This window comes from Microcaecilia unicolor, chromosome 2 (genome assembly GCF_901765095.1).
Source record: "Microcaecilia unicolor chromosome 2, aMicUni1.1, whole genome shotgun sequence".
Taxonomy (NCBI): Eukaryota; Metazoa; Chordata; class Amphibia; order Gymnophiona; family Siphonopidae; genus Microcaecilia; species Microcaecilia unicolor.
The window spans coordinates 571,550,973-571,569,861 of record NC_044032.1 but is presented as its reverse complement, the minus strand read 5'-3'; the positions used below and the strand labels follow the sequence as shown (position 1 = coordinate 571,569,861).

Genomic DNA, 18,889 nt, shown 5'->3' with positions numbered 1-18,889 from the left:
TGCTGCGGCGGCTAAGAAAGCAAATAGAATGTTAGGTATTATAAGGAAAGGAATGGAAAACAAAAATGAGGACGTTATAATACCTTTATATTGCTCCATGGTGCACCTGCACCTCAAATATTGTGTTCAGTTCTGGTCGCTGCATCTCAAAAAAGATATAGTGGAATTAGAAAAGGTGCAGAGAAAGGTGACAAAAATGATAAAGGGGATGGGACGACTTCCCTATGAGGAAAGGCTAAAGCGGCTGAGGGGAGATATGATAGAGGTCTATAAAATATTGAGTGGAGTGGAACGGGTAGACGTGAAGCTACTACTACTACTATTTAGCATTTCTATAGCGCTATAAGGCGTACGCAGCGCGCTACAAGGCGTACGCAGCGCTGCACAAACATAGAAGAAAGACAGTCCCTGCTCAAAGAGCTTACAATCTAATAGACAAAAAATAAATAAAGTAAGCAAATCAAATCAATTAATGTGAACGGGAAGGAAGAGAGGAGGGTAGGTGGAGGCGAGTGGTTACAAGTGGTTACGAGTCAAAAGCAATGTTAAAGAGGTGGGCTTTCAGTCTAGATTTAAAGGTGGCCAAGGATGGGGCAAGACGTAGGGGCTCAGGAAGTTTATTCCAGGCGTAGGGTGCAGCGAGACAGAAGGCGCGAAGTCTGGAGTTGGCAGTAGTGGAGAAGGGAACAGATAAGAAGGATTTATCCATGGAGCGGAGTGCACGGGAAGGGGTGTAGGGAAGGACGAGTGTGGAGAGATACTGGGGAGCAGCAGAGTGAGTACATTTATAGGTTAGTAGAAGAAGTTTGAATAGGATGCGAAAACGGATAGGGAGCCAGTGAAGGGTCTTGAGGAGAGGGGTAGTATGAGTAAAGCGACCCTGGCGGAAGACGAGACGGGCAGCAGAGTTTTGAACCGACTGGAGAGGGGAGAGGTGACTAAGTGGGAGGCCAGCAAGAAGCAGATTGCAGTAGTCTAAACGAGAGGTGACAATGGTGTGGATGAGGGTTTTGATAGAGTGCTCGGAAAGAAAGGGGCGGATTTTACGGATGTTGTAAAGAAAGAAACGACAGGTCTTGGCAATCTGCTGGATATGAGCAGAGAAGGAGAGAGAAGAGTCAAAGATGACCCCAAGGTTTTGAGCTGAGGAGACAGGGAGAATGAGAGAGCCATCAACAGAAATAGAAAACGGGGGGAGCGGGGAGGTGGATTTGGGGGGGGGGGGGGGGGGGGAAATGAGAAGCTCGGTTTTGGTCATATTTAATTTCAGGTGGCGTTGAGACATCCAGACAGCAATGTCAGACAAGCACGCTGAAACTTTGGTTTGGATGCAAGGTGAGATATCAGGGGTAGAAAGGTAGATTTGGGAGTCATGAGCATAGAGATGGTAGGAAAAGCCATGGGATGAGATTAATGAACCAAGGGAAGAAGTGTAGATAGAAAAGAGGAGGGGACCAAGAACAGAACCCTGAGGTACGCCGACAGGCAGAGGGATAGAAGTAGAAGAGGATCCACCAGAGTGAACACTAAAGGTGCGGAGGGAGAGGTAGGAAGAGAACCAGGAAAGGACAGAGCCCTGGAATCCAAGTGAGGACAGGGTATCGAGAAGTATGCTGTGATCGACAGTGTCAAAAGCAGCGGAAAGATCAAGAAGAATGAGGATGGAATATTGACCTCTGGATTTAGCCAGTAATAGGTCATTGGAGACTTTAGTAAGCGCAGTTTCGGTTGAGTGGAGAGGGCGAAACCCAGATTGTAGTGGGTCAAGAATAGCATGTGAGGAGAGAAAATCAAGGCAGCGGCGGTGAACAGCACGCTCAAGTAATTTGGAGAGAAAAGGAAGAAGGGACATGGGTCGGTAATTAGAGGGACAAGTAGGGTCGAGTGAAGGCTTCTTAAGGAGAGGTGTGACCACAGCATGTTTAAAGGCAGCAGGGACAGTCGCAGTGGAAAGTGAGAGGTTGAGAATGTGACAGATAAAAGGAATACGAGCAGGAGAGATGGCATTAAGAAGGTGGGTGGGAATGGGATCAGAGGAACAGGTGGTACATTTTGAGGAAGAAAGGAGAAGTGTAGTTTCCTCAATAGTAACTTCAGGAAAGGAGGAAAGGGAATGAGGGGAAGGAGAGAAAGGGGAACGGACTAGTGGAGGGAGAGGTGATGAGGTAGAGAAAGCAAGGTTTATCTTTTGAACCTTGTGAAAGAATTCAGCAAGGGTCTGAGGAGATAATGAAGGGGGAGTTGGGGGAGGGGGCACCTTGAGAGAGTTCAATGTGGTGAAGAGAAGTCGAGGATTAGAGCCAAGAGAGTTGGTCAGTTGGATATAATAATCCTGTTTGGCACGTAAAAGAGCAGATTGGAAGGAGGTCAGCATGAACTTAAAGTGTAAGAAATCAGCAAGGGCCCGAGATTTCCGCCAGAGGCGTTCGGCGGAGCGGGTACAGGAACGTAGGTAGCAGATATTAGAAGTCAGCCAAGGTTGGGGTTTTGTACGCCTTACAGGGCGGGTCATCAAAGGTGCAAGAGTGTCTAAGGCAGAGGATAGAGTATTGTTGTAAGAAGAAACAGCCTCGTTGACAGACGTGGATGGTGCCACAGTAGAGAGGAGGTTTGAAACATGGGAGGATAGAGATGAAGGGTCAATATCGTGAAGATTCCTAGATAAATTAGATAAGATAGGACGGGACTGGGAGGGAGGAGATTTAAGTGTGAAAGTTATAAGATGGTGATCAGAGGAGGGAAGATCAGAGGCAAGGAAACTAGAGGGTGAACAGTTGGAGGAGAAGATGAGATCAAGACAGTGACCATTTTGATGAGTGGGGGAGGTGGAGCATAGTTGGAGATTAAAGGAGGACGTTAAAGCGAGTAACTTGGAAATATAAGAGTTAGAAGGATCATTAGCAGGAATATTAAAGTCACCAAGGATGAGAGAGGGGGAGGAAGGATCATGGAAGAAGGCAAGCCAGGCGTCAAAGTCACTGAGAAAGGATGAAAGGGACTTATCAGGGGGACGATAAATGACCGCTATTTGAAGAGGCAGAGGAGAGAAAAGGCGTATAGAGTGGACTTCAAAGGAAGAAAAACAATGAGATTGAGGTGGAAGAAGGGGTTGAAATCTGGAGGAGGGAGAGAGAAGTAGTCCAACACCGCCCCCGCGGCCAGCAGGGCGAGGAGTATGTGAAAATAGATAACCGCTAAGGCACAGGGCTGCAACTGAAGCAGAGTCATCAGGGCAGAGCCAGGTTTCTGTTATGGCGAGCAGATGGAGGTGACGCGAGATAAAGAGGTCCTGGATATAGGCGAGTTTGTTACAGATAGAGCGGGCATTCCATAGGGCGCAAGAGAAGGGCAAAGAAGAGGAGAGGAGTAGAGAAATAGAGATGAGGTTAGAGAGGTCGCGGTGAGATCTGTAGAGTTGGGATAATAGTTGGTGAGGGGGGCCAGGATTGGGATTGATGTCACCGGCTGAGAGTAAGAGAAGGAGTAAAAGAGGGCGGAGGAGAGTAGGAGAGGTGTGGCCACGAAGGCATCGAAGGCGAGAGGTATTTAGGTGGAATGGGGAAGGCAAAATGGAGGGAAGAAAGAGACGGAGATTAAAAGCCAAGAGGGAGGAAGAGGGTAGGAGAGAAGGTGAGGTGATGAAGTTGTTGGATGGGCAGTGAGTTCCTGTAGCGGAGAGAGGTAGGGGGTGAGGGAAAAGATTAGGAAGGGACAGGGCTAGGAAGAGAATGTGAATAGGGGCCATAAATGACTGAGGTACTTTAGCAACTAGGAAGAAGATTAGATGTAAAGAGAAAAGTGCCCCGCGCGCGGCACCTAGAACGGAGGCCCTGAGTGGATCGGAGTGGACCTGGGTGTCACCCCGGAGAAGGCTGTAAGGATATGCAGATGAGCTGCAAGTCCTCCACAGCACCTGAAAGGCAGCCGGTGGTAGAGCTGGGCACCTCTCAGCTGAGGAAAGGCTTAGCAGGGGTTAGGCCGAAGCCAGCATTCCTCCCCCTGAGGGTCGCCTGATCCTAGCCAAAAAGCACCTGGAAACTCTGTGGACTTGGAGCGAAGGCCCTGGGAAGATCGGGGTGGAACTGGAGTCACCCCGGATAAAGCTGTGAGGAAATGCAGAAGGGCTGCAAGTCCTCCACAGCACCTGGTGGGAGCGCTGGGCACCTAGAGCGGAGGCCCTGAGTGGATCGGAGTGGACCTGGGTGTTACCCCGGAGAAGGCTGTAAGGATATGCAGATGAGCTGCAAGTCCTCCACAGCACCTGAAAGGCAGCCGGTGGTAGAGCTGGGCACCTCTCAGCTGAGGAAAGGCTTACCAGGGGTTAGGCCGAAGCCAGCATTCCCCCTGAGGGTCGCCTGATCCGCATCTGTTTACGCTTTCCAAAAGTACTAGGACTAGGGGGCATGCGATGAAGCTACAAAGTAGTAAATTTAAAATGAATCAGAGAAAATGTTTCTTTACTCAACGTGTAATTCAACTCTGGAATTCGTTGCCAGGAAATGTGGTAAAGGTGGTTAGCTTAGTAGACTTTAAAAGGGTTTGGACGGCTTCCTAAAGGAGAAGTCCATAGAACATTATTAAATTGGACTTGGGGAAAATCCACTATTTCTGGGATAAGCAGCATAAAATGTTTTCTACTTTTTTGGGGTCTTGCTAGGTATTTGTGACCTGGATTGGCCACTGTTGGAAACAGGATACTGGGCTTGATGGACCTTTGGTCTGTCCCAGTATGGAAAGTACTTATGATTGCTGCTGCCCATGCCGGCTCCAAACTACAATCTCAAAATGGCTGTCCCAACTTCCAGGAGCAGTCTCACAATACAGTAGCAGCCATTTTGATGACGGAGATGGGACTGGAAGGAATGACTGGGATCACTCCTGCCTTGACTAGCTACTAGACCACCAGGGACTCTAAGATAGGCCTGGAGGGACCTGTGGTTGGGTACAGGTGTACTTGTTTTGAGGGAAGGGGAGGGGGAGGTAGAAGTGAGGAAGGGGGTTGGGCCCATGTCTGTACAGGGGAAGAGGGAGCTGGGAATGCTGGTGGGGAAACACTATGGGTACTTAGCACAGAGTTTCAGTTTCAGCCAAAAATGCACCGGTATTTTCGGCCAAAACCAAAACAAGGTCAAATTCAGATTTTGGGCTGGCTTTTGGCATCAAGAATGAAAAAAAAAATTGATCAGTCTGTAGTTAGTGAGCTATTGAAGTGCTGCAGAATGATATCTAGTAGATGGATTTAAATGTGGCTTCTGTTAATTGAATCAAAATCATCATATGAAAAATGGGAAGTGTCTTTTCTATCTGCCATTCCTTTTACCTTTAGAATTTAACAAATATGTTAAATTTAGCTCCTAATGATGCTTGGTGTGATCCAATTAAATACTAAAGCCCTTTATTTATTTACCTGTTAGATATTGTCATTACAGGTTTACCATATTATCTTGCCAGGGGAAGGGCAAACCAATAAATCCCAATTTACTTGAATAAGAGGGACGTATGAGAGTTATCTTTTCTCTGCACTGATGAAAGCGCACAATTAAGTTGGAGAACTAGCATACTTTTTCTTACACAGAGAATAAAAATTTTCTGGGAGCATGTTTTAGAAAAAGAATATGGCACATGCAAATTTTCAAATCTAGGTGCTTGCAGGCTGATATTCAAACTGAGTTATATGTTCACAGTGAGGTGGTGAGCATACTACTCTGTTATCTGTTGATTTTCAGTCACTATACACTATCCCTCTCCCTCTCCCCTATGATCCTTCATTAATTTTTAACCTGCAGCGCCCCACCTCCTCCTATTCACTTTCCCCTTTCTGTCTTGAGCTGGGTAAAGAGGAAGAGTAGCAGGGAAAAAAAAAACCCAGAAAGACAATGGGGGCTGTCCTAAAGGTCTCTAGGGGCCACTGTTGAACACCATTGTAGAGCAGTATTTTTCCCTTTGCTCCCAATGTGAGAACCTTCCTCTGTTCAAGCCATGGTTCATTCTTATATTGACTCAATTAGGCATTCACAGTTTTCTTCTTGACCCCCACTTTATAGAACTCTACCCATTCCTCTGATTGGAAAAATCTTATAAAAAGTTTCAAATTGGTTTAAAGACATATTTCTATGAATTTGGCTTTTGAACAGTTGAGCTGATCTGTGCAGTGCTGGATTGTGCCTTGCAGGTTTTTAACAGTTCTTTCCTAGCTCTAGTTTGATGTCTCCTATTGTATCTTCTCTAGGCTTGTTCACATCAATTGTATGGTGACGTTCTGCAGTTTTGTTTATCCCTGTTTTATTTTATTAACAGCTTTGCTATTGGTTATGAAAGGTGATGTGGAGGGGCATAATCAAACGGGGTGCCCAAGTTTTCCTGAGGACGTCCTCGAAGACGTCCCCGCAGAGGGGCGGGGAATCCCGTATTATTGAAACAAGATGGGCGTCCATCTTTCGTTTCGATAATACGGTCAGGGACACCCAAATCTCAACATTTAGGTCGTCCTTAGAGATGGTCGTCCCTGGTTTTCGGCGATAATGGAAACCAAGGACGCCCATCTCAAAAACAACCAAATCCATGCCATTTGGTCTTGGGAGGAACCAGTATTCGTAGTGCACTGGTCCCCCTCACATGCCAGGACACCAACCGGGCACCCTAGGGGGCACTGCAGTGGACTTCAGAAAAAGCTCCCAGGTGCATAGCTCCCTTGCATTGTGTGCTGAGCCCCCCAACCCCCCCCCCAAAAAAAACAAAAAACCAAACCCACTCCACACAACTTTACACCACTACCATAGCACTTAGGGATGAAGGGGGGTACCTAGATGTGGGTACAGTGGGTTTCCTGTGGGTTTTGGAGGGCTCACATTTACCACCACAAGTGTAACAGGTAGGGGGGGCCTGGGTCCGCCTGCCTGAAGTGCACTGCAGTACCAACTAAAACTGCTCCAGGGACCTGCATACTGCTGTCATGGAGCTGGGTATGATATTTGAGGCTGGCATAGAGGCTCGAAAAAAATATTAAAAAAAAAAAAAAAAATTTTAGGGTGGGAGGGGGTTAGTGACCACTGGGGGGGTAAGGGGGAGGTCATCCCCGATTCCCTCTAGTGGTCATCTGGTCATTTAGGGCACATTTTTGTGGCTTGGTCGTAAAAAAAAAAGGACCAAGTAAAGTCCAAGTGTTCGTCAGGGACGCCCTTCTTTTTTCCATTATCGGCTGAGGATGCCCATGTGTTAAGCACGCCCCAGTCCTGCCTTCGCTATGCTTCCGACACGCCCCCGTGAACTTTGGTCGTCCCCGCGACAGAAAGCAGTTGAGAACGCCCAAAATCGGCTTTTGATTATGCCGATTTGGGCGACCCTTTGAGAAGTACGCCCATCTTCCGATTTGTGTCGAAAGATGGGCGCCCTTCTCTTTCGAAAATGAGCCTGTTAGTAAACATTATAATAAATCCACTAATTTTGAAACACTGTCCTAGTGAGAAAGCTGAATACTGTAAATTGTCTCTTAGAGAAGGAGCCATTTACAGGATCCATTCTCGCTTAAACTTCTCCTAGATATCTTCTAATTTTTGTTTTTCCGTATTCTCTAGAGACTGCCATGGGCAAGAAAATCTACGCTCAGAGCAATAGTGATTCTGAATATGTCCAGGCTGTCTACAAGTAAGTTTTAAAAATTCCATTCTGGTAATAAACCCCACCCCCTTCCCCATTCATATGAGAGCCCATGTACTCAAGGGCCTACAAAGGAAGTGCTGCACTCACAGTAGGCTCCCCCTCACTCCCCTCCCCATCAAGCAGCTAAATATTCCCCACTTCAGAGGATCACTTACTCCATTTCAATTTAACTAATTTGTATAAATTGCTTACAAAGTCATCACAGAACTGAACCTGGAAACTGCCACTAATAGTAACTGTTTTGCTGCTAATAAGATGTTCTTACTAAACATATATAACAGCGACCAGATTACATTTGAAAAGACCCAACTTGCAGCTGGGTGAAGCCTCAGCCCGGTTGATCTAAAGCTGTAGATGGTCCATCTGAATTGCGCTGAAATCGCCTCCCTTTCTGGGTTGCCCGCCTCCATTGTTGTGTATTCTCTTGCTGGTGAGAACCTACAAAAGCGGTCTGATCGTTGTCCTCGGTGGTCGACAACAATTTTGCTTCTTAGAGCACTCTTCGAGCGTCCATTGGCGTGACCACCTTATGTTGCATATTCTGGCGGGTGAAAGACAGACCAAATGGATAGACCCATCAATATCGCACTTCATGGGAGGCTATACAGTGCATTATATCTCACAATTTACAGTGCTTTCTCAGGGTCAGCGCTGAAACATCAGCATACACTCCATCTTAGAGCCTTCCTAGGTAATGTGTCCCACTTGACATGCCACCTTCAAAATGTGCTCCTTTAAGGGGAATCTCAGAAAATACACCACAATATCTTTAGGTCTGTCCCCCACTCTGGGCCCCAGGGCTTGATGCATGCGTTCAAATTCAATCTCCTGGAGCTCACAGCTTGGCTCAGCAACAAGCAAAAATTGGTGACAATAACTCTCATCTGTGCTTGATCTGTGGAGTCCATTCCACCTCCATCACCCCTTGGGCCTGGAGGTTGTTATGGCACACTCTGTTTTCGCCAGCTTCAATTCTGAGTAGGCGCTCCTCGTGCTTTGTGTTTGTACGTGTACTATGTAAGGCCTCCAGCTCACTTTCATGGTCTATCACTTTTTCTTCAAAATCGCTTAGTTTTTGACCCATGTCTTAAGAGTGCTGATATCTTGATGTAACTCTTGTTGAAAGGACAGCATGGCCGCTTTCAGCTCTTCTATCCAGCCCCATAGCTCTCTGTGGCCTGCCAGCCGAATATCGTCGTTTGACTAAGATAGGGCCTCCAGCGCCATCAAACCGTGCTCAGCTTCCGGCTGCAGAGTGGTAGGCAAAAACTTTTAGATCAGGCTTCCCTTTTCTCTCCGCCATGAACTCCTCTTGATCAACAGTACTTCTCACCTGTGGGAATCATAGCATGGAATCAAAACGCTAATGATAGCTGGTGGCATCTGGGTCAGGAGGAGTATGACGGCTAAGCAGCCATTTCTTGCAGCGACGTCACTTCCTCCCAGTGAGAAGGTCTTAAATGAACTTGCACCAATTAAATTAAATTAAATTAAACCTTTTCTCACATGAGCACGCAGTTCTGGAACACACTGCCGAACAACCTGAGAACGATCTACGAGCAAACCTCCTTCCGCAAATTATTGAAGACCCATCTTTTTGATAAAATTTACGGAAAGAACCAAAACACATAAAGTCCACACTCACTATTCACTAATGCATCAATACATCCACTTCTGAACTCTCACCCCCCGTAATCTCACCTCACTCATACCTTTACTCACAGAAACATGTATACCACACATAATGCCCTTTTAGCTTCTCGCTGTCTCCTTCCAATGTTTCAAGGCTTTGATCCATTGTTATATTCTTCTACAATAATTTGATTGTCTCGCATAACTCTTCACAATGTAATCCATAACCAAGTTGTAACAAATTGTACTTCCAACATTCATATCATATTGTAAGCCACACTGAGCCCGCAAAAAGGTGGGAAAATGTGGGATACAAATGCAATAAATAAATAAATTGAAAACAAGAATTTGTAGGAAATCTGATCAGTGGTTTACTTCTGAGCTACTTTTTCTGAAGTGTTTGTTGTAAATTAGAGAGGAAATGGAGAAAATGCCCCTACCAGGCCAATAGGAATGATTGGAAATAGTGACTAAAAACTATAAATTAAAACTGGTTTGGATCATTTAGATCCTAAGAAGTTATATAACTTTTTAGAGTAACTTTTTAGATTCTCTGCTGAATGTTGATGGTCTGATATCCACTGTTCCCTCTAAGTTGAGTGGGAGTCCTCCAACTTCATTGCTGCCAATGGGTGGTGGTGCTTTATATTGTGTCAGGGACAGGCAGGTTCCCTGGAGTCCTACAGAGCTTGCCTATTGAAAATATAATGAAACAGCACCCCCCGCTGGCAGGACTGTAGGAGGACTCCTGCTCAGCTTAGAGGGAACAGTACTGATATATATAATAATGAGACCATATTCCCTAGTTCAGTTGAGTTAGCTCTATATTTTAAGAATAAAGCAGAATGTATCCGGTCTCAGTTACCAGTTACAAATCAGTATCCTACATTGGGAGATTCAGATCCTTTGGCTTGTCCTGTTGATCACATATGGCATTGGTTTGACTTGCCATTACCTAATGATATTAAATAACTACTGTTCAAAATATGATAAATCTAACTGTGTTTTAGACCCTTGTCTAGTTTCTGATGAAATTTAATTTATTTCCCCATCATTTCTTTTTGTTGTCTCAGATTGGATAAATAGTCATCTGGCAGCTGGCATTCTCCCCCCCCCCCCCCCCCCCCCCCCCCCCCACTGGAGTCAAAATTGTTTTGACACCTATACTGAAGGGGAAAGAGAATGATATACCGCCTTTCTGTTATTTGTTTGCAATTACATTCAAAGCGGTTTACATAGTGTATACAGGTACTTATTTGTACCTGAGGCAATGGAGAGTTAACTGACTTGCCCAGAGTCACAAGGAGTTGCAGTGGGAATTGAACCCAGTTCCCCAGGATCAAAGTCTACTAGGCTACTCCACCACTCCAGAATAAAAAGGGTGATGTTTCTGATGTTACCAATTATCATCCAGTTGCCTCAGAACATTAGTAGCCATACTGGGTCAGACCAATGGTCCATCTAGCCCAGTATTCTGCTTTCCAAACAGTGGCCAAGCCAGGTCACAAGTACCTGGCAGAAACTCTTGATCCTCTTTCTGATAAAAATCATGGAAGGATGGGTTTACCAGCCAATTGGACTCTTAGCTATATAAATTTCAGCTACTTCATATCTCCCAGTCTGGGTTCCGAAAAGGGTGCAGTACAAAAGCAATGTTGGGCTCTCTGATTGCTATTTTCAATGGGATGTTGAGTCAGGGATGGTCTCATACAATTTAATCTTACTAGTGCCTTTGACTGGCCGACCACCAGTTATTACCATCACCCGCGGGAGGTGGTGGAGATGAAAATGGTAATGGAATTCAAACATGTTTGGGATAAACACATCTTGTTTTTAAGGAATGGATCTGCGGAATCTTAGCAGAGATTAGGTGGCGATGCCGGTAATTGGGAAGCAAAACCGGTGCTGGGCAGACGTCTTCGGTGTACGCCCTGATTGTGACTGAATAGATAGGGATGGGCTAGAGTGTAAATTTTAAGGGGCTTCGACATTAGGTTCAGAACTTAATACAAGAAGAGTGCTGGGCAGACTTCTACGGTCTGTGCCCTGAGAATGGCAAGGACAAATCAAACTCGGGTATACATATAAAGTCTCACATACCATGTAAAATGAGTTTATCTTGTTGAACAGACTGGATGGACCATACAGGTCTTTATCTGCCGTCATTCATTTACTATGTTACTATGTTATTGCTATATATCCTGCATGGATTTGGAATTCAAAATAGTTGGTTTCATGGTTTTTTTTAGACACAAGATCTTATGTGGTTAAAATAGGAGAACTATCTAAGTCCTAGGGGACTCATTGTGATGTCTGTCAAGGCTCACCTCTCTCTCCCACCCTATTCAACATTTTGATGCAGTCTTTAAGGGTAGTTCCAGAGAAGAACAACAATCTTATGTTTATGCTGATGACATTAACTGATTTCCATCCGTTCTCTAAGACTGAACGTGATGCTCAATTGTTTTTACATTGTCTGGAATTAATAGAGCATTGGGTTACTTCTCATAAACTGAAATTGAATGAAACAAAATTTCTTTGGATTGGGAAACCTGATTTGTGGGATATGTACCCGACTTTACGGCTATCAGATTTGAATTATAAATTGGCAAATTCTTCCTGAATTCTTGGAGTGGAAGTGGACAGTCTTCTCATGTTGAGAAATCAAATAGATAAGATTATTAGCAGCTCATTTATACTCCTGAAAACATTGAGAGCAGTTAAAGTTTTTTTGAACTACAAATGGACCTGTTATTCAATTTTTAATCCTTTCAGAGTTGGACTATTGTAATGTTATTTTCTTAGGTTGTACCCAGAAATCTCAACTTCAGTTGGTTCAAAATTCAGCAGTCAGATTGATTTGTTCTGCATCTAAATATGATTCAGTAACTCCCCTACTATTACATTGGCTCCCAGTTGAAGCTAGGTTACATTTTAAAGTTTGTGTTTTTGTTTATAACTTTTTATATGGAGAGTAACCTACATAGATAGCAGATCATTTCCATAACTCAAGGATAAGAGAAAGAGAACCTACTGCTGGGATTTCCATTGCCAAAATCCATAAAATCTAATAAATTGTTAGGGCTATCAGGCAGGACTAATCTGGAACGCTCTTCCTTTTATTGATTATGGGAACTACAGATTATCTTTGCTTAACTATTGACAATTCTTTTGTTTAGAAAATATTCATTAGGCCTGTAATGATCTTAGAGTATCTGATGTCATTCTAGTTGGTGTCTTTTAATTGTTGTTGTGCTGATTTTATACAAAATTGTATTTTGATGTAATTCCCGGTTACTGATTATTTGCTCTTATTTGAACCTGAATGGTAATTGTGGGTTATAAAATCTTTTTAATGTAATGTAAAAAAGAAAAAAAAAGACTTCTTCCAAAGATAGTTTACTCTTGCAGAAGATGAAACCACACAACCTTTTTGAGATAGCCCTGTATACAGGAAGTATGACTGAAACATTGACACCCTGTCTTGAACTAGTCCTGACCAGGCAATATGGAAGATCCAAGCAAAAAAAACTCCTAGCATTACTAACCTCCATCATGCAAGACTCACCAGCTGTTAACCTGTTCAGGAGCTGTTAGGTCCTCCATAGAATGTTTAAGTCCTCTCTCCTCTGCCTACTGTTACCTGGAAGGTTCGACCCATCCAACACAGGAGGACTCAATCTGGAGCCACTGCTTATTGCTGCCTGGAACGAGACAGTCTAGAGAAAAAAGAAATATTGTTTAAACAGATTCACATCTTTTTATCACGGAGGACCCTGAATGCTGTGCTTTCCTCTAATTATGGTTTTACTTAAGGACAGCCCCCTCCCCCAGGTAACCAAACAACTTATTCTCCAACAGGAAGAGAATATAAAACCCTTGACGCTGACCACTTTAAGGCTAGAATCAGGTATCACAAGCTAAGGAGATCCCATCTCCAGCAGTCAAATGTGAGAGGAAGCTCTGTGTATATGAGTGTGGAGGAAGGGGTCCTATGACTACCCATGGATATAGGATCTTCCTATAGATTAACAGCTATCATGGCCCATGGGAGAGCTACTCAGAGATCAAGCCTTTGTAAATAAGAGTCACCAGCTTCTCTCCCACATAACCTCTTCACTGAGGCACTATCCCTTTCTGAAGAGGCAGTTTCCCTCTGACTACTGAACTGGCTATCTGCTTCTCCTCTTGCCCCAGTCAGTGAAATGCTCTAACATTCCAAACACTGCCAAAGGCAACCTCGGGTTCCTTCCATGCAGGTACACAGATTAGGGCTGGGAAGGGCTCAAATAGAAACTGAAGGTGCTATCGAAGCAGTCCATGCAGGATTTTTTTGTTTGTTTATTCTCAGGCTGCAGAAATCTTTTATGCATCACAAGCCTAATCTGGCTTTAAAGACATTCTAGAAAGTTTTACTTGTGTAGAGGGGCAGAGAACCAGTTCTGCAGGCTGTTCTCACTCTTACCTTTCTAACTGGGAGGGAGTGGAGAGGAGAGAGGAACTCTGACATGCATGTAATACCACCTTTCAAATATTAATTTAGTAGAGAACTGGAACTGTGTAGGCTGTGCTATAGCCGAGAGGTAGATAGTAATATTATGTTATGTTATGTTATGTTATGTTATGTTATGTTATGTTATCAAGGATTTATCTCTCGTCAACTCTCTAAATTCAGATTCAAGGCGAGTTACAATTAGTATGAAATAAGAAGCTGCTAACAGAACATCAGGAATTACACAAATACAGAAAGAAAGCATGATTCATTGCATACAATACAAAGTTAACGCCCCCCCCAGGCCTAGTAAACAGATATGTTTTCAAGGCTTTGTGAAACTTATAATAATTCCTCATTAACCCATTAGTGCCCAATGTTCCCATAATGTTCCCAAATATGGGAACATTGGGCACTAATGGGTTAAATGTAATTCACACGGAAGATTGTTCCAATAACAATCAACTAAGAAAAAAAATATTTGAGCATAAGCAGCCTTAAACCGAATATTCTTAATTGATGGAAAAGCTACTAGTTACATCTTCTAGAGACCATCTTTGATTTCAACACTTTTCACCAACTGGAACCCCATTTACAGGACACGAACTGTTCAAAAACTTTAAACACTTAGCAAAGTGCCTTAAAAATAACCTGAGATTTCACGGGCAGCCAATGCATTGTTTCCAATAAATGATCCAGGCAAGTTTTCCGAAATATTTATTTATTTATTTGTAGTATTTGTATCCCACATTTTCCCACCTATTTGCAGGCTCAATATTAACCTAGCGGCTGAATTCTGAATCATCTGAATTTTGGAAAGGTGCTTAGAAGAAAGACCCCGCTATAATGAGTTACCGTAGTCCAGTAATTATAAAATTAACTGCACAATAATCTTAAAATGATCTTCTAAAATAAAAAAAAAATAAAAGTTTAAAATAAGCTTTTCTAATCAAACTATTGACCTGTGGCCCCATCATCATAGATAAGTCCAATACCATTCCCAAAACTTTAGAAGTTCTTTCTACATTAAACTGAAATCCATCATCACCCACAGTTGTCTGGGGAATCTTAGTTAAATCCATCGGGAACCATAATATCTTGGTCTTATCAGCATTAAGGGCCCTATATACTAAGCCATGCTAGAAGCGCACTAGCATTTTTAGCGCACACTAACCATGTAGATGCTCGTAATATTCCTATGGGCGTCTACACAGGGTATGATAATTTTTAGTACACACTATTAAATGATAGCGCACCGTAGTAAACAGAATCCTTAAGTTTTAATTTATCCCTGATAGGCAAGTCTTTTATCGTTTTTATACAACCACTGATTTTATATGAAATAGAATCTACAACTTGACCGACAGGAAACTGAAAAAAATATCTGCATAGGACAGCATAATCTCACCAGGTGTTAACAAAAGTTGACCAAGAGAACTCATATATAAATTATATAAAAGCGGGGAGATGGGAGAACCTTGAAGAACACCACAAGGAGATTCCCAAGATAATGAAAAACAAACGTCCTTTAGAACTAGATATTGTCTATTTTTCAAAAACGTTTCAAACCAGTTAAACACTGAACCACTAAAACTAAATTCTGATAGCATATAGTCAATAATATATCATGGTTTACGGTATCAAAGGCAGCATAACTGTCAAATTGTATTATAACCATCTCTCCACCACTGCACAAAGATGTCATGTCTTACCTCAGATGTTAGAAACAGTTACAAAATCTCTGTGCTATGAAACAAGTGAAAACCATTCTGGGAACTGTGTAAGAGGTTGTGTTCATCAATATAATTTGATAACTGAGAACCCACTACAAACTCGATCAGCTTTGCAGGAAGTGGAATATTTGCTATAGGTCAAATTTAGAGACTGAAGTTAAATCCCCATAGAGCTGTTCAACAGTAAGAGTGAGAGCAATATTCCCAATATCTCAAGGAAACTAACCCAGCTTTAGTGCAGTATTGACAAACAAAGCAAAACATGTTAACTCAACAGAAGGATCTCTCAGTAAGTAAGAAGGAACAAGACCTAAGGGATAGTCCAATCTAGATAGCCTACTTACTAAAGGACATATGAAAGACGACGATACAGGTTCAAAAGTAAACCACAGTCTATCTGAAAGAATATCTGCAAAAGCCACATAATCAGTATCCAACTTAACATCAGGCTCCATTGAAGTCTAAAATGACTTATAAGCACCGCCATGCTGGGAAAAGACCAAAGGTCCATCAAGCCCAGCACTCGGTCTCCAACAGCGGCCAATCCAGGCCCCAAGAACCTGGCAAAACCCCCAAATTTAATAATGATCAATGGACTTTTCCTTCAGGAATCTGTCCAGACCCCTTTTAAACTCAGCAAGGCCAGCTGCGGTCACTACCTTCTCTGGTAATATTATCCCCCCGATATTTAGTGCCATTTAACCGGTCAGAACAGCTTCTGACTGGTTAAATAGCACTTAACTGGCTATCCACTGATATTCAGGGGGGGATAACCAGTTATCCCCCACTGAATATCCCCAGTTAGCAGCTAGCCAGTTACATCAGCCGATATAACCAGCTATCTGCCGATTTTTAATCTGGGTTTCGAGGCCATATTTAGCCATTTGAAAACCCGGTATATCTTTGGTTGGTTTAAAGATAACTGGCTCAGTCTGAATATTGACTTAGCTGGTTGCCTTTAAACTGGCCAAAAATAAAGCGGATATTCAGTGCCTGTCACTGGAAACGGCCCGGCATTGACTATTTGGGCATAGCGCCAACTGCGGGAGTTAGCCGGTCTAACTCCCATGTTCTGAATATCAACCCCTATATACTGTAGAAGTGAAATAACTAGCCAAAGCTTCTTCAGAAGGCTGAACTAAAATGGAAGAATTTGACAACTATAAATTTTCTTGTACAAATCAATCCCCCTTGGTTAAGCCGCACGGCAATGCCGACACAGCCCATTCAAAGCTAGCGTGACTTAGTAAACAGGGGGCAAATAACTTCCTTAAATTAGGTCTTTCAATCCCTACTCACTAAGAATAGTATGTTGTTTTAGCTAAATTTAAGCCTTTCTTATATACTGTCTGAGCAGTCTTCCAAAAATCCTTCTCTTCTTCACTTTTAGATTTTCTCCAGCTACGCTCCAGCCTTTGGTACTTCTTCTTAAGCTCTAAACGCTCATCAGAAAACCAAGGGGAATTAACCCTTCTTGAGACTTTAGCGGCACATTCAGGAGCCATTTCATCTAATATTCTTTGAGTTAAATGTTTCCAATTAGATAGTAAAGCAACTGGATGTTCCTCAAATGTTTCCAGCTGAGGAATAACCCTAGACCAATAGTTTACACTATCAACCCTTCCCCTTCCCAATCTATTATTCCTAAAACAATTATATTTTTTTAATCAGAAGTAGTAATATTCATTGTAAAATTGCAGCTCAAGTGGTCAGACCAAATCAGAGATTCCCAGTTACAGAAAGTTATCAAAGATGAATCATTTGCAGAAAGAAAATCCAAAGTATGACCCTTTCTCATCAGTTGGAACTGTTGTCAACATTAAAAACTGTAAGTTTGTAAAAATTCCAAAAATTCACATTTAAAATCCACTCTCAGACTGAGGAGATGCAATGAAGATATCTGGTGCACTAAAGATAATCTCATTGATCAGTTCCTGAATCCTAACCACAGTCTATAACTCTGATGTTATAGTCCACAGATATGTTCCCAATTCAGTGAAGATCAAGCTTTTAATGCGTCCAAACTCAGTGGCTTAAAGCATGTCAAAATATTATCATTTATTCAAGGACTAGTAAAAAAGGCCCATTTCTGCGTGAAATGAAACTGGCGCTAGCAAGGGCTCCCCCCTCCCTCCGTTGCTGTCTCCCTCTCTCCCGAGTCCCACGCCCTCCTTTCCTGCCCTCCAGGCCGTCCTCCCTCTCCTCTCCCACTCCCCTGTATCTCACCACTTTGTCCGGTGTTCTGGTGGCAGACGGAGAGGGGTGAGTGGAGGTGGGAGCGGCGTTGACGGCGACGACGACGGCAATTGTGGCAGGGCCATTTGTGGAGGGGTGGTTGGAGGTTAGCTGGGCCTTTGTGGTCACTGTAGGGTTCATCGGTTGAAGCCATCTCTCTCTGGCCATGTCTCCGCCCTCGACGTCATAACGTTAGACGTGAGGGCGGGGCTAGGAGACATGGGTAGAGAGAGTTGGCTTCGTTTGGGCACATCCTCGGGCAGTTTTCTTTGTTTGGCAGTCTGCAGCGATTCGTTGGAAGGGGAGGAGTAGGGAAACACGTTCCGCGTGTTTCCCTATTCCTCCCCGTTCGTTCTTTTTCGTTTTTTTGTAATTGTTCCGCCCTCGACGTCATCACATGTGACGCGAGGGCGGGGCACGGAGACATGGTCAGTGTTGTGGCTTCACCATCATGAACTTACGAACCGGTGTCTGAGTGCCTGCAGTGACGTCAGTGTCTTCAGAACGTTGAGGGTGAGTTTTATTATAGTAGATATCCATAAGCAAACCTCCTCGATCAGGCTATATGAAAAAGCCCATAAGGGAATTCACCCTTTCCTCTTTCACTCTCCAAAAAATAAAGATTTCTCCAAATCTTCTTTTATTAGCAATAAAATCCACAGGTCAAAATGTATTTTCTATATAGATCCATATTTTGCCAACTGGCTTCCTCAGGAGGAACAACAGAGTTCACCCAGGACAGATTAGGGACCCCCAGCCTGAACAACCTTAACGGTCAAAAAACTCTGATCAGGCTGGGGGTCCCTAGTCTAAACTCTGTTCCTCCTAAGGAAGCTAGGTGGTGAAATATGGATCTATATACAGGACAGAGTTTGACCTGTACATTTTATTGCTGATAAAGAAGATTTGGAGAACTCTTTATTCTTTGGAGTGTGGAGGAGAGGGTGAATTCCCTTATGGGCTTTTTTTATATAGCCCTGATCAAGGAGGTTTGCTTATGGATATCCCTGAGCAAATGATAATATTTTGACATACTTTAAGACATTGACTTTAGAAGCATTAAAAGCTTGATCTTCACTGATCTGGGAACATATTTATGGACTGTAACATCTGATATTATAGACTGTGGTTAGGTTTC

The 18,889-nt window shown here is 43.3% G+C and overlaps 1 protein-coding gene across 1 annotated transcript in view; it reads left to right on the top strand.

Annotated features, from left to right (window-relative positions):
• LOC115461567 (cytochrome P450 4V2) overlaps positions 1-18,889 on the top strand; it is a 170,193-nt gene that overhangs the window by 84,359 nt on the left and 66,945 nt on the right. The window contains exon 5 of the mRNA XM_030191477.1: positions 7,575-7,644. Within this exon, the coding sequence (XP_030047337.1) occupies positions 7,575-7,644 (70 nt within the window). The remainder of the gene's footprint in view (positions 1-7,574; positions 7,645-18,889) is intronic.